The sequence below is a fragment of the Chaetodon auriga genome, chromosome 5 (assembly GCF_051107435.1).
Source record: "Chaetodon auriga isolate fChaAug3 chromosome 5, fChaAug3.hap1, whole genome shotgun sequence".
Taxonomy (NCBI): Eukaryota; Metazoa; Chordata; class Actinopteri; order Chaetodontiformes; family Chaetodontidae; genus Chaetodon; species Chaetodon auriga.
Genome location: NC_135078.1, coordinates 9,760,079 through 9,785,202, shown reverse-complemented (window position 1 = coordinate 9,785,202; position 25,124 = coordinate 9,760,079). Strand labels below are relative to the sequence as shown.

General features: G+C 41.2%; 1 protein-coding gene across 1 annotated transcript in view; it reads left to right on the top strand.

Annotated features, from left to right (window-relative positions):
• The window catches only part of prkg2 (protein kinase cGMP-dependent 2), a 28,677-nt gene extending 6,428 nt beyond the window's left edge, over positions 1–22,249 (top strand). The window contains exons 4-19 of the mRNA XM_076731642.1: positions 3,146–3,259; positions 5,013–5,118; positions 6,118–6,181; positions 11,072–11,149; positions 13,323–13,417; positions 13,795–13,863; positions 14,203–14,301; positions 14,433–14,583; positions 14,888–15,024; positions 16,090–16,179; positions 16,439–16,580; positions 17,024–17,187; positions 17,389–17,511; positions 17,628–17,690; positions 18,079–18,145; positions 19,509–22,249. Coding sequence (XP_076587757.1) covers positions 3,146–3,259; positions 5,013–5,118; positions 6,118–6,181; positions 11,072–11,149; positions 13,323–13,417; positions 13,795–13,863; positions 14,203–14,301; positions 14,433–14,583; positions 14,888–15,024; positions 16,090–16,179; positions 16,439–16,580; positions 17,024–17,187; positions 17,389–17,511; positions 17,628–17,690; positions 18,079–18,145; positions 19,509–19,604 — 1,658 coding nt within the window. The 3' untranslated portion in view covers positions 19,605–22,249. The remainder of the gene's footprint in view (positions 1–3,145; positions 3,260–5,012; positions 5,119–6,117; positions 6,182–11,071; positions 11,150–13,322; positions 13,418–13,794; positions 13,864–14,202; positions 14,302–14,432; positions 14,584–14,887; positions 15,025–16,089; positions 16,180–16,438; positions 16,581–17,023; positions 17,188–17,388; positions 17,512–17,627; positions 17,691–18,078; positions 18,146–19,508) is intronic.
• Positions 22,250–25,124: the final 2,875 nt, after the last annotated feature.

The following is a 25,124-nucleotide window of genomic DNA, read 5'->3' as shown; positions in this document are numbered from 1 at the left end:
TTACAGACAGCAATTACTTTGCTAATTTTATTTTCTGTTTTGTGTCCATGCGTATCCTTCCCGAGCTGTGTATTATCTTGCATTTGACTGCTTTTTAAGTGACCAATTATGGAGTTAAATTGTGCTGACTGCAGGGTCAGAGGGTCTGAAATGAACAGAAAAACGTTTGGCAGGAAAAGCTGAGCCACCTGCCACTCTGGAAAGCAGCTTTTTAAGATGCTTAATCACTGTTTTGGTCTTTCTGCATCTTCTCAACCTCCGCCCTCACTGGCTCCTGCACAGCCTCCCTGACCACGAGCCAATCAAATCACAGGGAAACAGCCGATCTGCATCAAGCATGCTTTTGATTGGTTCTCTCCCCAGATTAATGGCATCTAAACTTTTGCGAACATTTGTACCAGTTTGAAAGGTTAACTAACCTAATGTTGTTGGTTGAAGAACGTAGACTGTGATTATTCTGGCCTATGAAAAGCATTATTGGCAGGTGTATACAGTATAAATTCCTCTGGTTTATCAGCTCTTGGCAGGAGAGTGAAAAAGTTAATTTGCATTCATACAGTCACTCAGACACACTGTGTTATGAAGTACATGGAAGTGAAGCGCACCATAACCTCAGTCTGTATTTATTTTTTAAATATTTACACATTGTTTTTCATCTATTTATTTATTTGTTTACTTCTTCGTTTGCTTGAATCGATTCATTCAGTGCTTGGTTTGCAGTTTTTTGATTGATACAGGGCCCCCACAGCTAACGTTTTCCATCTGTAGCAACTGGTAGGTCCCAAATGTCACTGACAACTCTTTCAGAGTAACCAGGCAACAAAGTTTCTTGGATGACCACATGGCACAATGGTTGGTCATCAGCCAGCGTGGTTGGTGGTGAAATTAGCCATTCACAGACAAAATGTCTGAGTATTTGTTCTGCTGTCTGGTGTTACAATGATTTCTGACTGGAGAGGAAAATGCAATACGTCGGTACAGTAATGGAGTCTCTCCAGTAGAGTTAATGTAACCAATCACACACAGTCAGGTGTGTTCAAATGTGACCAAACATTGACATATTAGAATGAATGCAGAATGATGAATCTTTAAGACAAATGATAAAAACGGAATCTTGACTGCACTGAATGAATCTGAATCCAAGACAGATTTTGCTTTTGTGATTGGAATAATTATGAAGGTATTAAAACTGCTCATGATTAATGATTATTCTCCAGTGAAAACCCTTGAAATAGTCACACAGACATCAGGAGCCAGTGATTGTAATCTCATTAATGAAGTCTTTAATTTGAGTTGTAATTTGTGCAGCACATGATTTTATTTCAGGGTCACTGATGGACCGAGAGCCTAAAAATAAATGTTATGTCTAACGTTGCTCCAGCAGCAGGTACAGATGAGGGGATATTTTGTTGTTTCCTTGTCATATATAAATGATTTTAGCAATTTAGAAAAGATATTCTTCTCTTTTTTTTAAGCCACTAGCATAAGTTTTAGCTGAGCTGGACCCAAGGAGTTTTTATTCTTATTATTTGCGATATATCCCAGAATTAATGTTGTAAGTCAAAGGAAATGGAGGAAATTAAGGATGCTTCATGTGCTTAAAGTATTTCTACTGAGTCTCTGTAACAGGTAGCATATACCTGCTTGTTTGTGGGGATTTCTTCAGGCTCTATCCACATCTAGCAGGTGGTGAAATAATGAAAAGCACAAGAAGAACGTTGTGATGTTTGAGCCAAAGGAGCCTGATGAGTAACCTAACCCCTTGTCCTTTGTTAATTGAATTGAATGAAACTTAAATGTCATTCGATTGTGCCTGTAGCCAGGGGCGTAGCACCAAATTCTGGGCCCTGTACACTCTCAATGTCAGTGGGCCCCTATCCATGCCAGTGCACGAGGCGCGTGGGCCAAAAAAAAAAAAAAAGAAGAAGAAGAAGAAGAAAAAGACAAAAAGAGGGTATTTATTTAAAATTAAAAAAGCATAAATAGGGTTTTAAGCTACAGCCAGATCAGATTATATTGATGAGTGGTTCTTTCATTCACCACCTGAATTGATGCATTTGGTCTACTTCTGCTCAAATACCTAAAACATTAGGCTACATCTGGTTTCTGTACTAACGTTTTGATCCATGACACTCTTGCAAATTTTGATTTAAAAACATTTATTCCTGAACAGGAGAACAGGAGACAACTGCACACTCAGGATCAAATCAAATAAGCTGCATTACTTTTGTAATGAGATGGTACAGTATAAATGAACAGAAAAATATTAAGGTTCAATGTGAAAAAAAGAAGCTGTGACTGGTTTCTGCTTTTTACATTAAAGGCCTATGTCATTTTATCAACAGAGCTTGCGATAGTACAAAATGTTGACTGTCAAATTGTTCTTCAGCTTGCAGAAAAAGAAATAAAGCCTTGCTGACATGAGATGTAAAGTGACAACTAACGTTATCTAAAGCTGCAAAAAGCTGCAAGCAGCCTGGTTGGAAACTAGCAAAGCTAAAGACTTCACATGAGCATACAACATCAGCAGCAGCTGTCTGTAGTGGACTACGTTAACTTTAATTGGATTTTGCATAACAAGCAAACTCGGTTCACCTTTTGGAAAGAAAGCAGTCAACAGCTGCCTCCCTTCATTCTGCCTTTTTTCTTTTGCCTTCCGCTCTTTCTTCTTTTGATACCCCGATTTTTGCTTTTTGGGCAGCATGCTGTCTGACCCCCAGGTCATTCAATCCGGGCTCACTGATGTTCCACTTGTCGCCGGTCGCTGTCGGGCGGACTAAACCATTTTGCGCGTCCAAGAGGGGGGGGCCCAGAATGTCCAATATGTTGGGAGGACTGTGACATAAAGTTCATTCTCTCAGTTGATGTTATAAATATATTTGAAATAAATTATGACACCAATAAATTGGAGGGCCCAATTCATTCGAAATAAAAACATCACAAAAAAAAAAAAAAAAAAAAAAAAAAAAAAATCAGGATTGTCATGGGCCCCTCTCCCAACTCGGGCCCTGGGTAGTCAGGTCCACTTTTCCCCCCACTACCACGCCCATGCCTGTAGCACACTGTCTGTCTCCTGTGTCTTTTCATCCGTGTCCTAAATGTGGGTTTAAAAAAACTATTGATTGTCCTTGTTTCATACTTACAGATGGGAAGCTGGATGTGTTTCAACACAACAAACTGCTCACATCTATAACGGTGTGGACCACGTTTGGAGAATTAGCCATTCTGTACAACTGCACACGGACTGCATCAGTGCGAGGTAAAGGCTTTTACATTTATGCAGACAAAGTTCCTCAGAACTCAACTTCTCCTGATCAGACTGTACTTTTGCATTTGCTGCATCAGACTGTAGTGATTCTTCAGTCTGCCTAAACGTGACTGAGCAGTCAGTCGGTGTGCCCGTGATGGCTGAGGATGGACACACTGACCGCTGCAGGGACTGACACTGTGACCTTGTGGCAGACACGATCAAATGTCACGTAACAGAAGTCTGATGCTGTGTCCCATTACCCTGCTTTGCTGTCGCCCCTCCCTCCTCAGACTGTGCATCCACATGTAGTCTAGTGGTGTCCCAATTCAACATTCATGAAGTTAGGATTTCCACACATGATCAGCAGTCCGGGCTGTTCACACTGCAGGCACAGAGCACAGAGGCAATGTGCAGTGAAGGATTACGTCACCAAGTTGTTCCAGGTAGCAGGAAAGTGCTAGAGAAATGTAAAAGACAAGACAAAGATCTCTGTCAATTATGTCTCCTAATACTAAAAAGGGACTGGCAGACAGCTGAGAGCCCGAACATCAGACAGAAACTGGGAGCAGTGACTTGTTGGTGGGCTTCAGAGGTTCTTTGTTTTTGAGCTCTGGACAAAGCCAGGCAAGCTGTTTTTCCCTGATGACCTATTACTTTAAGTTGTGGACAACTGTCACTGACAAAAATCTATCTAAAGACCTAAAGCTGACACTGACTGAACATTGAGCACAGCGGTGAGGTGTAAAATCCAAGGTTTGGTGCTTCTGTGAATCTATGTAGATATTCACATAAGGATAATTAACACCTGCAGAATAGTGACTGTGGCTGAGGGGAAAACATGGTAGCTACCCTTGTTCTGTTACCGGCCACAGTGACCAATGAAAATGAGGTTCCCATCTTGCCCCTTACCCTTTAACAGGATATTTTCTTATTTCCCTGAAAACGCACCCCTGAATGTAATCTGACACTTCTCTGACCTTCGTCTGAGTTGCAGTGACTTCTCAAAGCTGATAATCGCCTGATCTTGCGAGCAGGAGAATCAGAGTGGTCATTAGACTGAAGTAAACAAGCTTTTGCCTGGGTGTGTTGACAAAGGCTTTACATGATATACACAGCTTTGTATTCTGATCGGTTTTCACCTCTTTGGCATTTGGGAAGCACATACCATATGCTATGTGAGTGCTCTTTGTTCAGGTTTGTGTATTTTACCAAGTAATTGACCGGTGGCCCTTGGGGGAGGGACACTGAGTTGACCTCAATATTCAGGGTGAAGTGGAAAAAACGTGACAGTTTGACAAGTCTCTCTCAGTGGGTTTTACATGCTAACAGATGAAGCAGATGAAGGGGAACTCTTTCTTTGCTACTGGCTCATGTCAGACTTTCAATGCTTCTTCCACCTTGCACCAACGGACGCTCGTCTCAGAGTTTCTGTAGATTTGATGTGACTCACCACCACCGATAGAGGACAGATTATAGTGTTTTTCTTGCCTCCTTTGTCCATCTGACACAACAAAACAATACGTGATGTCTTTGCAGAGATAGAGGGGTTTAATTAAACAAGAAAATGGGAAGAAAGATAAGGGAGAAGAATGTTCCTTTTTTTGTCACTCACTATTCCATCATGATTATCAGTCTCAAGTTTTCCTCTGCTATTGGAAACAGCTGCTCCTTTGATATTTACTAATCAGGTTAACTAGTTTGTTGAAAGGTCAGAACCTGGATTGTGTCCTGCTTTCTGATGGAGGTGATGTTGCTTTTACAGCGGTGAACAAAGTGAGGACATGGGCTTTGGACCGGGAGGTGTTTCAGAACATCATGAGGAGGACGGCTGAGACACGACATGAACAGTACCGCAACTTCCTCCGAAGGTTAGCCCCAAGCTGTAGCGACAAAGCTAGCCTCACCTTACTGTAATGATTCTTATCAGCAATAATGTCCAACAAACGTTTCCTATATAAGAAAGTAATGGCCAAGATAGAGGTGGAGAATGACATTGTTCTTCAATGATTTGATGTGCAATATATGATTTTAGTGGATTCCCGTCAGCCAATCAGGAAGCACTTTTTAGGGGACATGGTAGAAATATGGTCAGTAAACATCTACATCAAACTATTCAATGGCCACTAGATGCTAACCAATATTTAAAGAAAGAGAAAAGATTAAATTCCTGAGTCTTAGCTAAATAGGCCATAAACAGAAAATAGACAAGGTGATTGGGGTCTGGGGGTTCTGTTGGACACAATAACAATATGAAAGAGATTGTCTTTAAGTGTGTAGATCATTTTGGACAAATTTTAATGAACAAATTTTGTCCCTTGGAATAGAAGTAGTAGATGTAGTAGCAGTGGGTTTTCTCACCATAGCAAAAAGACATTTATACTGACAGAATATTTTAAAGCTGCATTAAGCAATCGTGGACCACTAGGGGGCAGAAAGATTCGAAAACAAAGTCATGGCTGCAGATCCATGGTACACCACTGCTGGCCTAATTTATTAGCTATTCCGTGGGCAGGTAGCCTGCTGTGGGCCTGTCTCAGCTGCAAGCTTAGTTTGGTGGCTGAGAACAAAACCAAGCAGCTTAAAGAGACTGAAAAGGCTAAAAGCTTGAACATTGAGCGACAGAAAATGATGAATGTGAATTGTTACTGATGTGTGAACTATCATTGACAACCTAACTTTGAAACATGACATCAAGCGTGGATCATGTCATTTGTCAGTTGCATTGTCCTGCCATGTTACTTGATTACAGTGACACAGGAAATATGGTTCTACATGAAAGGACCCTGGTAGTGTGTGCATAGTAATTTGTATTCTAATGTACATGTAGAAATCAATGTTCATCATCTGCGTTTTGTCTTCTCTGTCAGTGTTTCACTCTTGGCTAATCTACCAGAAGACAAGCTAAGCAAAATAGTGGACTGCCTCGAGGTGGTAAGTTGTTCTGTCAAACTATCTATATTTCTACTGGAGGGACAATTAGACTGTTCATTGTATTGCCTCAGTATTGCACAACCCACTGGCAGCTCATGGGAGTCCCAGCGTTGCAGATAGCTGCTGTCAAAATATCATTACCATTTGGCCATATACCATTACTGCGTGTCAGCATATTCTTCCTACCTCCAGTCGGCAAGACCTCACAAATTACCTTGCTGATGAACAGAGCCGATATTATTCCTGTCATCGCCGGGCGCTGTATATTGTTACCGTAATTATTTGACCAAGGCCCCAGAAAGTGTTTATTCAAATGGGGGACGAGTGATTTCTTAAAGATGTGCGAGTGACAGGCTTTTGGTGTGAGAACATACAAGTGTGTAAAAGTGAATATGTGTGTATGTTGAAACGTGCAGGAGAAAGGCTTACTCCAGCTCTCCTCCGTAAGCATTGTATTTCAACAGTGAAGGAGAGAACGGAGCGGAGCTTGTCAGCTTCAGGTCAAAAACAGCCTGTGTCAGCGTCTTTTCACAATGAAAACTTCAAGGACGCTCCTTGCAGTCGTTGGTTGTCCCACTACTTTCCACTGTGGGAGAATTTCCTTATTCAGTCCTTTCTGAGGGCGCCGATTCTATTGCCTCTCGGGTGGGGTGGGGGGGTGAGGGGGACCACTATTAGGCAGAAACCTAATAGTGGTGCAGATGTTCATGGAGAATCTGCCAGATAATATTGAAGCTTCTTGTCAAACAGTCGGTGAATGGAATTTGGTGTGTTCTGGTGTGTGTGTTTTTGCTTGTATAGTATGTCTATGTGTGTGTGTGTGTGTGTGTGTGTGTGTGTGTGTGGGTGTGTGTGAGGGGGGTCCACCCATCCCAGTACCTCGTTTTTAGGATTCTCTTTCAGGTTTTCGGTCTGATCTGCATTTTGCAATTAGAACTGGAATGCTTCAAAGTACAAAGAAGGGGCTCTGCTGTAAGTAAAAACATACGATAGAAATGAAAATAACTTATCTTTTCATTCACTCACGATCCTGGTGTGAAATAATTTCTATAATAAATGTCATCACACAAGACTGACGGTCAGAACTTGGCAGCTCAGTTCACACGCTAAAATTGTAGCAGTCATAGCTTGCAGCTCTGTGACTCCTTCACTAAGCCTGAAATTTGGATCTGGCAACATGACGCAGCTACAAATTTATTTTTGTCTCAAGAGAGGGATTAAATACTGTATATCTTATTTGCTTTAAGAGCATTGTTTACTAAAATGAGGAAGATGCTCAGAATATCACAGAGCTCAAAGACAAACACAGATTGTAAGAGCTTCCATATGATACTATATGTTGTAGTGTGACACTGTGACAGATGGTGAAGCTGAATAATGACATCAGATGTGCTTTCAGACAGCGAGCACTTACCGCTGCATCTGTTTAATGTAATTAATGTTCAGTAGTCCAGCACATATATGTGACCTGCAAATTGTCATCACACTTTGTCGGTTTTATTTAACAAGATGTAAGGTGTTAGAGAGCTTTAGAGGTGCTAGAGGGTGGATGTTGTTACCATTGGAGTGTTTCTGCTGTGCTACCTCTATTGTATGGCTAAGCTAGCTAGGTTCATTCAACCAAAACTGCTATTTGGTTAAATTTAGGGGAAGATAGCCTTTGTGCACACAACTGGTTGTTGTCTGGAAAGTGTAGGTCATTTTAAAGCAAAGGTTTACATGTTTGGAAACACGCTTATTATCTTACTGTCAGACCGTTCCACGATCAATACCACTCTCACATCTGCCCATTAGCAGCCGGTTAGCTTAGCTTAGCACAGAGACTGGAAACAGCTAGCCTCGCTATGTCAAACAGGAACAAAATCCACTTACCGGCACCTCTTAAGCTCACTGCTGAACACATTATGTTTCAGTCCTTTCATCTGTACAAAAACCAGAGTGTAAAAGCAGCCAGAAGAGAGAACAGAAAGTTACAGGTTGCAGAAGTTACTGTCCAACTACGCCTTCAATAACAAACCTTTGCCATTATGCTCTGATCTTGAGTGCATACAAATGCAGAACATGCTTTGACACAAATGGGACATGGACCATGTGGCCTATATGTTGTACATACGTATAAATTCTAGCATACTGTAATTCAATTTTAAAAAATCACTCATACAACCACTTCTTTACTAGGTTTCTTCTCTCTGTGTCCATAAATGTCACTTCTCTGCAAAAAAGGGGTGGCTGAAAGTAACAACTGTCATATTTTACCCCTTTTTAAATGATTCATGCACGTCATGACTGATACTTCAACGGCTCTCTGATGGCAGTGTGATGCTTTCAAGGAGCTGCACAGGACAACCAGTCCACCTGGGGGCTGCTGAAGACTGGGGTGGTCTTAAAAATAGGTTTAGTCCTCCCTCTTATTTTAGTGTCTCTGTCAATGGAAGCAGAGAGAGACATGCAGTTGAAAATGTGCTGTGACTGGTCGATTGACAGTCTCCAAAAATAGGATGACTGCAGCCAAACCCCGGCACACACAGCAGAGCATTAGTGGCTTTCTCTGACACCGACATGAGCAAAGCAATGTAGAGCGTGCTGATGGTAGAGATAAGAGGGCTGTATGTAGGTGATTGTTGGGGGTCAGGGTCTTATGATGAGATGTACTTTTAAGCTTTATAGTGAAAATGTCCTCTTTCTTTCCTGAAAAGGTAATTGTTCGGGTCAAGTTTAGGATTCAAGCTCAGAAGCCGAGTATAACAAACCTGAGACACAATTCAAATGCTGTCGATCCCCTGCACAGTCACTGTATCATCCAGACAGTCTTTATAAACAAAACCATGGCATGTTGTCTCCGCTGTCACGGGCGGGTGTTAAACTAGGCTCTCCTGAAGCGTAAACGGGACGTAAACAAGCTCGGACGCTCAAGGAAAATGCCACTTGTGTCAAGAGTTTTGACAGTAAACACCAGGGAATGTTTACGCGTGGTTGCTCTGATTTGTTTGTTCACTTTTCGCCAAAGTCCTCTATAGTCAAATGGATTACTGCCGTTGTCTCAGCGGCGGGAATCTGGCATCCGTCCCAGTGAACATTTCATCCTGGTCACCTTCATTCTTTGCACTTCCCCTTCTTCGCCTAAAAGCTTTAAAATGGAAGGCGCTGTGGAAGCTCGCTGATTCAGCAGCCTGGCTCGAGTGCTGCGGTCGGGCCGGTGTGTTAGGTTTGTTATGGGCAGAGAGTGACTGACAGCATGAAGTGGAGGAGTCTGTCTCTGAATGAGAGCTGAGCAGACTGAGAGAACATACTGTGCCTCAGAGTCTAATTAGTGTCATCCACTTTTACGACGCACCTAAAACTCAACTAAACATTGAAACTCTCTCAGTCATGTGATCTTACTTCTGCATCAACTGCAGTGTGTCTGGGTGTAAATGACCGACCTTCCTACCCAGTCTGGGGGTTTCCAGCAAGGCCAGAGGAACTCTTTGGTTCTGATGAGCTGACAGATGTCCATTATGATCAAATCAAGACACCTCAAGGTCAAACCGTCGTTTTAAAACAGTGCGAGGGGCATATTAATCTGTAAGCAGCCGTAGCAACAATACTAAGACCTCAGGCTATGTGACCATTTAACTCTTCCTGGTGAGGCCAATGACACAATGAAAAAAAAATGGATGACGATTTGAAAACAAACTGAAATCAAGTCAGTTTTCTTCATATAGCCCAGTATCAGTTTTAATTATATAGCCCAACCAAGTCACAAACCCTCCATCCTTAGACCCTCAATTTAGTTAAGGAAAAATGCCCCAAAAACCCTCTTTGATAGGAAAGAAAACTGCAGTAAGAGCGACAAAGGAGGGATCCTTTTCCCAGGACAGGTAGACATGCAGGAGATATAGAACAGACCAACGTGGAATTACAGCACAGATGATCAGGTTTGATATTACAGGTCGATTGTTAACATACATGTAGGCAACCTGATATTGAAAATGGTCTAGAATTTAAAACCCCGTAATCTGAGCCCCGCTGCTCTTGTGAAATGCTATTAGCAGTTGTGTATTAGCAGGAGGACTACTGTACAGAACGCATATTTCTGATGACTAAAGCTGTTAATGTCAAAATCAGTAATCAAAGTAAATGGACTGATATTTTCTGACAAATGGTAATTTGCGTGTTGGCTTGTTGTTTGTGCCTTAACGCTTACATGACTAGTGCTCAATCAATTAGTTGGTCAATCGAGTAGTTAAACGATTTTGAATGTATTAAAAAAATCCATTCCAATTTATACGTTCAATGGTTTCAGTACATGATCATGTGAAGTGTTTGCTGCTCACTCCTCAGCATTTGCTTGTTTCTCTCAGCTTCATGTCAGTATAAATTGAATATTTTGGGATTTTAGACTTAGCCAAAATCAGCAATTTGAAGCCATGTCCCTGTTAATGTATGGTCATCTCTTTTTTTTGACATTTCTTGAATTAAATTAAGGGGATATTAAAAAAATAATTCACCAAGTGATAACAGAGGTAATAATAATTTTGACAAGCACTTAAATCAAGGGTAACAGAGAGCATGGTGTCAGAACACAAATATCTACCACTGACAAATTCATCCTATCACCATGACCATGAAAGGCCCTCATGACAGACATTAAAAGAATCATAATTAGCACGTACTATTGACCTATACTTCATGGTTCATTACTCCTGTGAGCCCCCAAATCCCCTCCTAATCAGCAGGTTGAGAAGCTCTGAATAACAGAACATCGATGGCTGAACTCCAGCTCTCATCCCGCAGGGGACCAGCTACCAGGAATCAGACCAGCCGGGTCGATTGGTTAAATCAATATAATGCTTCAGCTGTGACTGTTGTCCTCACCCTCCTCACCCTCACTCTCCCCCATCCCACTAGGAATACTATGACAAAGGAGAGTACGTCATCCGGGAGGGAGAGGAGGGCAGCACCTTCTACATCATCGCACAGGGAAAGGTAATGTGTCTTACATGCTGTAAAAGGTCACGTGAACAAGCAGGAGAAACATGCACACACAAACACATCATTTAGCTTGACAGTTATATGACGACCTTCAAACTGCAACTCCTGTTAACTCAAGAAGAAAAACACACCACAGTTGCACAGAGAGACTGATGCTACGAACATTTTCCAACATCAAAACTGATCATTTCACCAATTTACTAATATTTTGTCCTGATTTAAGTTTCTTTAATTTTTTGCCAAAACTGTTAATAACCGTTGGTGTTATCTCAGTGAAACAGGCTCTCCAGACATTCAGGGTCTAATAGAACAGATATATTACTGCCTTCACAAACACTCCCCCCCCCAAAAAAACAAAAAGCTAAATGCTAACAGTGGCGTGCTGACATGGTCACAATGACAATAATAACATGCTGATGTTTAGCAGGTATAACATTTTCCATATTTAGCATGCTAACATGTGAGTATTTTCTAACAATATATCCAATAATTGTTGAGGAATTTCATTCTCAAAGTGGTAGATCGATATTTCTATCACTAAAACCAAGCTGCTTGTACGGCTAAACAACAATAAATGTAAAGTCAAATGATTCAAAATAGATGTAGTCTGGGAGGAAACTTTACTATGCGAAGAGTCCACAACATTACAGGCAAAAATTTAAAACTTACAGGAGAAATTCAGCTCATTTTTTAAGTAAGTTTTTGTCGTTATTCCCCTTGGTTATGATAAGATGTTAAACATGGGCTGCACTGCAGAGATATCTGAGACATTTTTAGACTGTGCAACAATGGCACTCATTAGGGCCAGAAAGCCTTAATCCTGTCCTTACAACAATGAAATAAATCCTCCGCTGCCTCGGTTAGACAATACCGTGTGACGTCTCTACTGCACTGATGAGGGTGCTGCTCCTGCAGGCTCCGGACAAAGGCTTTTCTCATTAGTCAGCATGAGTGTTGAATGACTACAGAATTATCAAAAGCCTGCGTCTCTTTCTGCTTTAAATTCTTCCTCTTTTCCGTTCAGTTTGGCTTCCACCTGAACGTAAACAAAACTGCATGTAACAGTGAATTTAGCAGGCATGTCATCCTGCAGGTACATGTGCAAATGGAGAAGTTCCTGGTGGCAACTTTCAACAATGAACTCACTGATTCATTGACTCAAGTTCTTTGGATCATTGGACCATTTCTTTTAAAAACTTGTATAACAGGTAATGGTCATTGTTGTATATCTGACCCCATGTCTGAAATCATGCTTCAAGGTTACCATGACCAATAGAAACAATGTCCAAAATACAAACAAAAACATTGATTTTCTTAAATAACAGACCAGTTTTGGACAATTCTTCAACAAAACAAGATGTTGGTCAAACTGTATGTGAGTCTGGGAGGTGTTGGACTATGACTCACCCACCCGTCTGTCTGATAAGTCAGCAACCTGACACCGAGCAGCGAGGGGAGATGGAGAGGGGCCAGAGCTGTCCACAGGGGACTTTCAAAATGCCATTATGAGCCGATGTGAGACAGCAGCTCCTCAGTGCTAAGCTAACCAAACCAGAGAGAGACACATGTTGTTTGGGAGGAAGGGGGCTAATACAGGAAATGGCTCTACCACCCCCCGCCCCTTCGTACCCCCTAACCAGGGAGGGGATAAACTCTGAGAGCGCCTGCCACCAGGAAAAACAGGGGAAGTGAAGGTCACTGAGGTCAAACAGAATACTTAGCTCAAACACACCCCAGCCGTTACGGCTGTGATGTCATCGCGGCATTTCTCCAGCGAGTGGGATGTTTGACCTTGACCGGGGTGGGCCACTGGTTTTTAAAACCTCACAAATGAAGAGGAAGTTTCACAACATCCAGGCTGGTGGGGTATTTTTGCTCGTCTATAGGCAGCGGATTGAAGGAGCAAAAGCAGAACAAACAGAGGCAGCTGATTCGAACCCTCTCTGACAGCAGGTCAAGACATGAAGTGCATCAACAACACTTTATTACTCATAGCGCATCATGCTCCAGTTCCTGTAACTCAAAGTCAGTCATTTCAATTTCTTCTAATTTGAGCTTTTTATAATGCATGTAAAAATATTTGGACAAAACTCCAGTAGTGGACTGGACGGCGGTGTGAGGAGCAAGTAAAACATGCTTTAAAGATCCAGCTAACTGTGTCCTGCAGGTGAAGGTGACCCAGTCCACCGAGGCCCACAAGGTGCCGCAGATCATCAACACGCTGCAGAGGGGAGACTACTTTGGAGAAAAAGCACTCATAAGGTAAAAACTAACATCACACATTGTTCTTTCTCTCCTGCCTCTGGATTTTCGGGTGGAAACAAACACTGTTTTAACAGCCAAGACATGTCAAGTCATTTCCATTGAGATTCAGTACCTGCTTTCCATATTGAAAATAATGAGAGGAAGGAGCAGAGCTGAAAAGAGCCTCTGGAGAATATGCAACCTTTCAAAATCTGCAAAATGAGAAACTGTCATTTCATTTTCACTAACCTTTAAGATCATCAAATATAATCTGCTGTACTCTGATTGACAGCTTTAGCTCACACTGAATACAAAGTGCCCTCCTAATCCTAAAATCACGATCGCAGCAGAGTGTGTTTTTACGTGTGTAACGTACGTCTCTGTGTCTTTTCCAGTGACGACGTCCGGTCAGCTAATATCATCGCTGAGGAGAACGGAGTGGAGTGCCTCGTCATCGACAGAGAGTGAGCCTTCTGACGTTTCAAGGAATTAACAGCAAACACCGGCAAAATATTGCTCCCTCTGTAATGGAGGGTTATCAAGTAGCACATGTGCCGGTTCCTGTATGTCCTCCCATTACCCCAATATGATCTCCCTCAGGAAGCACACAATGGGGATATTTTGGTATCTATCAGCTGCTGTCAGCAGTGTTGGCTAAACCGTCTCTCTTGCCCTGATTTCCGCCTTTAATGTCGTTTTTTATCTCAGTGGGACACCTCTGTTTAATCAGAGTTGGGGTTATGAAGCCTCTCAGCCAACATTCCAGTGGTTACACTGTTGACGTGCGGTTCTTGTTTTTCTAGGACATTTGATCAGACAGTGGGCACCTTCAATGAGCTGCAGAAGTACCTCCAAGGCTACGTGGCAACACTTGATCGTGACGACAAGAAGAGACACGCCAGGTAGGCTCAGCGCTGCGTGCTCGGGGCAGAACACAGCAACACTTTTACTGAGTGAAACTAGAAACACAACATGTTTCTCATCAATCATTGATTGAGATGAAGCCCCTCCCTCTGTCTGTGCCACCATCCAGGAAGTCGGTGTCGCGCCACCAGAGTCAGCCGCTATCAGCAGACGTAATCCATCTGAAGGACATGGTGTCAGTGTTCTCACCGTCCAGGCCCTTCGACCACCTGGAGGTCATCGCTACGCTCGGGGTCGGCGGCTTTGGACGAGTAGAACTGGTGAGACCTCAATCCATGAATATGAAATATTTATTTAGACTGTAAATAACATTTGAAAGATGAAATGCTCTGGTAATCAATTTAACTGATGAAAAAAGTCATTACCGTTTTTGGTTCTTTAGCTCTGCCTGTATCAGGAAGGGATATTTTAACGGTCATTATGAACAGGAGGAATTATTGCAAAGCCTGTTTCAAGATGTTTTAAAGGCAAACCTGCAAAATGTTATTAATTACAAATGACAAATGAAAAAGTGTGTTGTGAATACAGTCTGTCTTCATCCCACCCTGCTGTTTCCATCTGCAGGTGAAGGTGCAGGACAAGGACGTCACCTTCGCTCTAAAGGTCATCAAGAAGAAGCACGTCGTGGACAACAGGCAGGAGGAGCACATCCACTCGGAGAGGAAGATCCTCGCTGAGGCTCGCTCGCCTTTCGTTGTCAAGTCAGTCCTCCTGCTCAGCCTCAAAACCCATTTCCACTTTTTATCCTACATGATGAAGCTCTGCTCCATTAGTCTGGGAAAACAGTGCGGCGCTTATTAGTTTTTGATGAGATCACAGTTGAGGCTCAAGCAGATTACTTGTTCTCAGTGGGGTAGAATGGCAGGGGATATTGAGATGTCTGCTAGGAAAATGTAGTTATTTGTTATGAAATATCACAGCAGTGGCTTTCCTTTTGTGACATTGCCATGATCCGATTTCACCGTATACAGTGGAGTCACATATTAAAGCCATTCTTCACCTTGTGAAAAGCTCCTCCTGCTGACCACCCTATGTATTTATTTGACCCTTCTCGTATGTTTTAAATATCATCTCTTCGTATTTCTAATCTGTTTTCAAGACTGATGTAAGACGATCTAGGATTTAAGACTGTGACATGGTGGTTAATGTCCGTGTCTTTGTCATCTTGGACCTGTACGTGCTCCTGGGATTTTATTAACACAAGCACAAGACAACGTTAGCACAAGAGTCAATCAATTAAAATCACTTTAGTTCACAAATCAAGCTATAATTTGTGGAGTAACGTCTGTACATCTGTCATAGTCCACTGCAGTGCATCGTAGTAATAACCACTTGGCTGCATTTATTTCTTTAAGTGCCCTGCTTACTGTTTATGATCCTTTTTACATCATTAGTTCTCTCCCTGCTGCTTTTTCATATGTAGTTTAATATTTAATAGCAGGGAATTAAGCCTGAGTAATGCTGGAGTTTACCTAATGAAAGCTAATGTGCACTGTTTAGGCAAGTGATTATTAAATGTAAATACTGTCAACTAATTTTAGTGACAATTAATTTAATTAATTAATTTAAACAGGAAGAGATTATAGAAAGAAATTCTGCCCCCTTAATATTTTACAACCAGCAAAATCTGATTGTAACTGAAGCCTCAATAATCATACAAATATAGAAGAGAAACAGGACAAATGCAGAAACAGCACGGCCAATGTCCTGTTTACATGAAAACTCTTATTTTGAAGCTGAACACGTCTGTGCTTCTCTTTCTCCAGACTGTATCGCACATTTAAGGATAACAAATATGTGTATATGCTGCTGGAGGCCTGTCTGGGTGGAGAGGTCTGGAGTCTGCTCAGGGACAGGTAGGAGAGACCAACCGCTGACTGATGCCGTCATATTTTTGGAAACTTGCTGGCTTGTGTAAAGTGTATTATTAGTTTACCACCTAATGAGGGAACTTATCCCATCCTGCAATAAAGAATCTCAGGTCCAACTGTCATAAATCACTGAATAATGGCTGCCTCCAAGTGGGTTCAGGTGCTGTTGTGTAATGAGTCCACTGCTGCTGCCTCATGAACAGCTTATAAGCAGAAAGTTTCAATTTGGCTTTCTTGTCTTTAGGGGAAGTTTTGATGAAGCCACTGCCAAATTCTGTGTCGGTTGTGTCACAGAGGCTTTCGATTACCTCCATCGCAAGGGCGTCCTCTACAGAGACCTGAAGCCTGAGAATCTCATGCTGGATACTGAAGGATACATCAAACTGGTGAGTGTGCCACAAGCGATCTAACATTTTCTGTCTTGAAAACATGAAGTAACTGCACAGACAGCTGGCAGGATGTTGTTAGATCTGCGTTGTTAACAGTTTGATCTCCTCTGATGACTAGTGTGCCTCTGGTAGATCCAAGTGATCAAGCTTAGTCATAAATTTGTACTGTGCAATTGGTGGATAATTAAGGAACTCTGCAGCTTCAAGCCTCAAAAATTATCTCTCTAGCTTTTATGTATTTGATTGACCAGCTTTTTTGATGTGCACTAACTGTACTAAAGTTATAGAGAGAAAAGAATGTACTTATCAGGAGGTACAACCAGATCAGATCAAAGGGAGCCAGTAAGCACCTCAGTGTTACTCAATAAAAATACAGGCCCCTTCAAGTTTGCGGTATTTTTCTGGGAAAGCTCGTTGAGTTAACTGATCATCTCTCCCAGGTTGACTTTGGTTTTGCCAAGAAGATCAGATGTGGCCAAAAGACCTGGACCTTCTGCGGGACACCAGAGTATGTGGCCCCTGAGATCATCCTCAACAAAGGACACAACTTCAGTGTGGACTTCTGGTCTCTGGGCATCCTGGTGTTTGAGCTCCTTACTGGCAGGTCAGTGCATGTGGTCATCAGTGCCTTCAGTATCATCCTCCATCTAGTTATCACTTCAGTCCCCTGCTGCTGATTTGCAGTAATTCTTGTTTCCTGGCCTGAATAGAGTACTGCTGAACAACCTTCACTCCAGCAGACCTCTGTTAAATCAAAGCTCAAAGGAATTAAGTCTTTGCCCTTTTTGTTTCCTCCACTCTGAAGTCCTCCGTTCTCAGGGAGTGACCAGATGATGACTTATACCTTCATCTTGAAAGGCATTGAGAAGATGGACTTCCCCAAGAAGGTCACCAAGAGACCTGAGGACCTCATCCGCAAGCTGTGCAGGTACACGATCACCCGGGCAGAACAACATTCAAGATTAAAGCTATGAAAAAAAGAAAAAGAAACTCCAAGTTTCTTTGTGTCAAAACAGTAATTTCCCACCCTGATCTGCTTTACAGGCGAAATCCCTCAGAGCGACTGGGCAACCTCAAAAATGGAATAACTGATATCAAGAAGCACAGGTAAGGAGCTGACTCACTCTGCTGCTGATCTCAGCGTGAAGATCAGCTGCACAAATAAGCACTGATTGAACATGATGAATGTGAGCCAGTGGTTCATGACCTCACGACTAGATAATCACTGAACACACTGTCCAAAGCAGTGGATGCAAAGCATATTCAAAAGCTTATCGCTATTAGACTTAATACAGTCTTCATGCTCTTGCCTCCACAAAAGTTCTTTGTAACAGAATCAGTCACACCATCCAGGGAAAGTACTGCTACCAAACTATGATTTTAAACATCTGTCTCTTGTGTTTGTGAGTCCAACTCATGACTATCTAAGAGAGAGAAAGAGATATAGATTGATTTACAGACATGTTTATATCTGCTCTCTATAATGTGTCTGAAGGTGGTTTAACGGCTTCAACTGGGAGGGACTGAAGGCGAGGAGTTTACCATCTCCACTGAAAAGAGAAGTACGTATAAATATTTATCCAAACTGGTACAACCCTCATTTCCAAAAAAGTTGGGACGTTGTGTAAAACGTAAATAGAAACAGAATGTGATCGTTTGAAAAACATTGAAACTCCATATTTAATTGGAAGTAGCACAAAGACAAAATATCAAATGTCGAAAAGGAGAAATTTCATTGACTTTGAAAATGATACCCTCATTGATGCCAGCAGCACATTTCAAAAAAGTTTGGGCAGTGGCAACAAAAGACTGGAAAAGTTGTTGAAATGCTAAAAGAAAACAGCTGGAGGAACAACTAACAATGAATTGGCAACAGGTGAGTAACATGATGGGAGAGGTTCACCCCTCTGTGACACACTGTGCTAAGAACAATGTAAAACTGCAAAGAGTTTGGGGATTTTATTGTCTGATAAATAAATACAGTGCATTATGTCATTAGAAGATTCAGAGAATCAGCAAAAATCTCTGTCTGCAAGGGACAAAGCCAAAAACTAATATTGGCTGGCCGTGATCTTCAGATGGTTAAAAGGCACTGCATTGAAAACAGACGGGATTCTGTAGTAGACGTCACTGCGTGGGCTCAGGAACACTCCAAAAAACCATCGTCTGTGAACATCAAATTCTAAATGAGGCCATCATTTATTTAACCAATGAAATTTCTCAGTTTGAACATTTGCTATTTTGTCTTTGTGCTATTTTCAATTGTCAGTGTTTTGCAAATCATCACGTTCTGTTTCTATTTACATTTTATACAGCGTCCCAACTTTTCTGGAAATGGGGTTGTAAAACTAGGAGTCTTTGAAAGTTCTAATAAAAAGCAAATGGCAGAAAAATGGATCGGATTGAGTTTTCACTTTTATTACTTGGAGAAACGATAAAAGCTGCCGTGAAAAACACCACTCTGCTATGTGTATGTGAATTTAAACCATTAAACTACATGATTAAATTACTGTATTGAGCTTTTAAATTTTGCATTGTCTTGGAGCAGGCAGCTTTACCTCATCACTTTTTTAATTGTCCATATATTACTAGGTTTAAGATAAACACATGTTGAAAGGAAGAGGAAAATTCCCATTGTGTTGTTGCTCATGTCTGTGATGCATGTGTCAACAAGGACGGCAGATGTAGCAGTGAACCTCTGATTGCTGATGTCTAGCATTCCTCGAGGCTTCTCAGAAGCTGAATATAAACTTTCTTATGATAGCTCGAATGACCACCACAATAATTGACCTTGAAAATTGGCATTTTGAATTCAGGTGCTCTTCCACTCTTCCAGTTGGATTCTGAAAATGGGTGAATAATTCAGGAGGTACCTTAAGAAATGTCTCATTCTTTCCTCCTTCATCGTCTTCCCTTCCACAACAGCTTACAGGGCCGACAGATCACAGCTATTTTGACAGCTACCCTCCAGATGACGACAGTCCTCCTGATGAGCTGTCTGGCTGGGACATGGACTTCTGAGACTTTAACTGCTCCATCTTTCCATTACTTTCCTTCCACTGCACACCTTAATGACCAAAACTGAGCGGGCAAAGTGGGTTGTCAGGTGACCTTACATCACCTCTGGCAGATATGGTGGAGGTCCTCGGGGTCTGGGCAACAGTTGGCGTCTCAACACAGATGCTAACCGCCATGGGAGGATGGTCCATTGAGTTTGAACAGGTGTTCCGAACAGGTGTTCAACAGCTTGTTATGTAACTATCACCGTCCTTTTGGTTAATATATCTGGCTGGTACTCTAGCTAATCAACAGGCCTACAGTGCAGTGCTCATAGCAGCACAGCAGTGGTGGCACGTTAGCATTAAAGCTGAAATCAGTAATTCTTAGCTACTGAGGTTCTCCTCAGTCTGGGGCAGTGGATAAACACCTATATCGAACACACCCAGCAGTGTTTATGGGTGGGAAGCCAGTTAGGATCGAGTCCTTACTTGTTACTTATTACTGGCCCTTTCTGGATGGTTGGGGCACCAATGCAGATACCAATATCGGTCCGATGCTGACTGAAATAGCTGGATCAGGCATCCTGACAGTGGGCTGATCTGGTGTCAGACACCATTATTTTAATAAATGAGAATTCTGTAGATTTATATCTCTGTATGCATTTGTTACATTTTATTTTACAAAGTTAGGAAAGCGATTTTTAAGTCAAGCCTGATGTTGCCGCACACATAAAAAATGATCCCAGTGTCCTCCGTGCAGTGAGGCCAAAGCCCAGGCATTGGTATCAGGACTGAAAAACTGAGATCAGTGCATCCCTAATAACAACCTTGAACTCATGGAAAAGCTTTTCATTGCACACTGCAGATGCCCAAAGATAACTTTTCAGTGCACTTCAGTCTACAGTTCCAGTACTCGTGCGTTAATGCTAGCGTAGTGTTTACAGTATGGCAGACAGGAGCTAGCACTCACAAGTGTTGCAGAAAAGAAAACAGTGAAGACAAATCGAATGGCAAGCGCTGTCCAATTTAATCACTTGCGTGAGAGAGTGGTGCGTCAACGACATTTTCACCACAACTGCAAAAATGCAACAATAGATGCTTTGTTATCTTCACTGTGGTTTCAAAGTTCAGACAGTTATTGATGACAGCTTTGGCAAATTAGCCTGCAGGCAAGTTGTAACTAAGCTGGCCTCCTCAAGCTTCCTTTCATATTACTGTGGAGGGAGTAAGTCTTGAATCAGTGTCCTGCGTCACAGTATTATGTTTTTACATTCCTTAATCAATCTACGCCCATATAATATTATTTTACAAATACCTCTAAAATATTGTTTTGAGACACTTTTCTCTGGGCCCTCTTGATGGTTCCAGATGTGGCTGGTAGGGAGATTTGTGATGCAGCTGCAAAGTCTTTATTTCGTGCAGCTGAGGGACTGTGTGATTACATCTGCAGTTTGTTTATGGCTGTAGGGGAATGAAGGTGTGTAGGGAGGCACCATGTGTGGAGACGACAGAGCAAAAAAAGGCGAGCAGCTTCACAGCAAGTCAGGTTCCTGAGAAGAAAATCTACTTAACGACTTCAACAGCATCTAAGCACAATGTACAACTATCCCAAGCATCGAGATTTCCTTGTGCCAACAGTCTCCCCACAACCCCCCCATCACTGCCCAAACTAGACACACACACACACATGAAGACCTTCTCCACTGATGTTACAGAGAGTGAACATCCCTTTGGCAGCGTGCCTGACCTGAAGAAATATTTACCTTTTTTGAAGCTGAATCAACTCTGCGGTTCTTAGTGTTTTAAGGAGAGAAGGCGTTCTGCTCGGTCTGAGGCACCAATGATGTGAGGAGGACCAGCAAAGAGACCAAAGTGAGCAGAAGATCTCTGGGGTTTACTATCAGGGGAGTTTCAGGAGTTAAAAAAGATACGTATTTCCCATATTTGGGTTTACAGTAGATCGACTGTGTACCATGTGTCTATGTATATACTGTAAAACACAAGCAGCAAAAATACAGTTTATACAATCCAAGCTACTTGTTCCTTTATGTATGTATACCTTTTGTAAATACCATATATATTGTATATATACACACTGACTGAATGTGTGTGCCGTATGTACTGTATGTGATAAAGCACCTGAAGAAGCTGTGGCCTTAAGATAATGACTACTGATTTCGGGATACAGCTGTTTGTTAATATCTCAAAATTATTTTTGACATTTTGCAATTGAATTAAACAACTTTTAGATCAATTTAAAAAACTGTTTTATGGCATAATCGGTTCTAATTATTTCTTTTACTTTCTGACCAAAATGTGCAGATCTTTCACACTGTGGACATTGTGACTTCATGAATAACATGAGTAATGGCTGCATGTCCGTCCATTGACAGGCCTGGATATGGCCTGATAATCAGGCTAAACTGACACTTCATTCTGACATCATGTTCATGTAAATGAGTGTTTAGCACTGAGCTATGTTTGGTCCTAATCAAGCAGAAGTGAATGATGTAAGAAAGATGCCAGTTTAAGACTTGAAGACATTAGTTCTCCCAGTAGACTTACAACAGCCTGTTGTTGTTGTCATCCTCATTTTTATTTTTTTTTGTGTTATTTTCCATGAATGTAGCTAGCTAGCTTGCTGTAAAAAAAAAAAAGAAAAGAAAAGATGACAACCATAGTTTTAAGTCTACCTACAAAGCTCTGATTGGCAAGTTGTTTCTCCAACCAGGGAAACGGCCACCAGTGAGTAATATTTGAACCACTGAAGAAATCAAGGTTTTGGGCAGCAATTGAGACGTCTGCAACCAGAGCAGCCCTGTTATTGAGCATGCTGGTTTACAGGACGCCTAAATAAAACTTCCATCATCAGTGTCATTACACTTGCTTTACCAAAATGACAAGTGGAAATGTCTGCCACCAGAATGGCCTGCTGCTTGACTTGTGCGGATTCATGACTGAATTGTACCTGAAAATAAAGTTTTACAAAAACAGAAATGGAACCAAACTGTTCAAAGCCTCAGAATATATTTAGAGCTCATATTCACGGAGCATTGTTAGCTCTGGAAGATATCAAATGTCTCTTAGCCTATATTTAGGCACTGGGGTTAAAACATTTATAGTGCAATAGAATTTTATGCACACAATTTAGGCTGTTACGGCACACATAGTGTATGATCTACCTATGAGCAAGCTGCTGCTGCAATCCTACAAAATATATACTGTACCTGCTCAGAAACTGTACATTTTTCATTTTTTGGGTAGTATGCAAAAGCATCAGACCAACAGACAAAGCAGTGATCCTGTTTTTATGCACACTGGTACAAAGGGAGAGTATAAAGGAAGCAGATTTTGAGTATTTTGTTTTGTTCGTGTGTTGTTTTGTGCCACTCCCCTTCAAAACCTTCAGGTTAGAAACCAAAAAAACCTTGATAAGATCTGAGTCTTGCATATGTTTATTCATTTCTTTGAATGCTTTGCAAGGATGGTCAGAGCTCTGAGGGGGGAGACCTTTAAACAGTTCACCACACTTTCACATCAGTAGTGACAAATGTCCATCACAGATATAAAGACCATCGACATGTCAGAGCTTTGATCCCCCTTTCCCAGACCACACCTCTACAAGATATGCAACATACAGATAATAAATAGATGCATGTTAAAGGTCATTTCCATATACAAATATATTTTATGAAGCTTATTGTACAAGCATTTCTTTTTTTTACCTACAGCATAACATTTACAAGATAGGATTGAACAGTGAAGTGGAGTAAGCTCTGATAAACTGCTGATATACTGCACCGTATATTTGATACTTGCTCTCCAAAAGACATTAGTGAAGTTTAGAAACGGGTTGAGTCTGAAATGCAGCAAAAGCACAGGCTCCAAAAAAGACTTGCAAGCAGTCATCACGTCTGCCAAGTCATACTAGCACAACCAGAGGAAGCCACTCCATTCTACAGCAAGAACTGCTGAAATCTGTATTGGCACGAGCTGAGGAAGCACACACTGGAAAAAGTGTCAGTACAAAATATATAAAGTTAAAAAATCTGCCCTTAGCTATTGACACAAAATAAATGTCTCTGAAATATCAAAATAGTGAATTATTTGAAATACATTTTAGAATAAATTCCACTGGCGATCATACTTATCAAAAGAATATGCACTATGTTCACTCACTGAAGACTACTTTGTACCATAAAAAACTTTTCTCAGCTGCTTGCTTTGACTTGAGCTTCAATGCAAACTGAGCTCAGTTCTCTGAATGACTGAGCGCCTCTGAACAGGCGATGAATCAAATCAAACTTTTGGAAAAGCAGAAATCCACCCATTCAAAAGGCACTTCATTCTCAAAGAGACAACAGAATGTCATCAACATATTGTGAGCTATATACACAAAACAATGTACAAGTCTATAGAAAAAAGATTTGCTGCTATATTTCAGTCTATTTGCTCTGAATAAATACTTGGTTTTATGAACTCTGACAATAATGCACAAACCAAAGCAGCGTGACAACATGATAAATTCTCGTAAAGGTGTGCCTGTTGCTCAATGTTGACCTGACGTGAAGCACACGCGATCAAATACCACACCGCTCATGATTTATGTAAAATACAGTAACATTAAAGGCTTATGCGACCCAGGAAAACAGATCAGCTCTCCCTGATCTTTCAATATATTACATGTATTGCTCATCAGTTTTGTTTTTTTTTATTTTGAAATAATTGGAATTTGATGGAAATAAGATGAAAAATCTGACTGAAAACTGGGTTTTAAAATCCTCGCAGCACAATTTATCGTTAACGTGCATTATGCATAGCTCTGTTTTCTCTCTATTTTCATCTTCAGTTTCTATTCGCAGAAGCATTTTAAGAGCTGTCCTTGCCACCAGAAGACCCCATTTACTGTAAACTACAGTTAGCAGTTTTTTCTTGGAGCTAGAAACACAACAGCTTTTAGATGTTTAAGAACATAGAATCCAGGAGAAAATATGATTTTAAAGCAATATCAACCTTTAACAACATCCAGGCATTTTTCAATGAAAACTGGTCAAGAACAAAAATAATGAGCCTTAAGGATATGTAAAGCAAAACTGATTCCAGACCAGCAGTGTATATTGACTTAATATTGACTTTTCTTCTTGATACTTTAGTTGATAAAAGCAGATTTCTAGAAGCATTCTGGCAGTTTATAATAGTTTTTCTTCATTAATGTCATTCTATGCTGTAAATACGATACATCAACTTACACATCATGTAATGGCAACAACAAATAAGATCAGCTTGGTATCAGGCTCGTTGAAACCGTCGATGCCTGCCAAGTCCAACGACTTATTTGATTTCTTTCTGAACTTATCACGTCCAACAAAGGTTTCGAGGTTTCCACACAAGCATCAAGTGGCTTTTAGAGTCCTGTGGTTTTACACTTGCAGTAAAAACACTGTGATAACCCTTGTTCAACATAGCAGTTTGTCATTTTGATATGCTTTAACCCTTTATCTTTCAAAATGAAATCTGAAGTTTATTGGTAAAGCTTGAACAT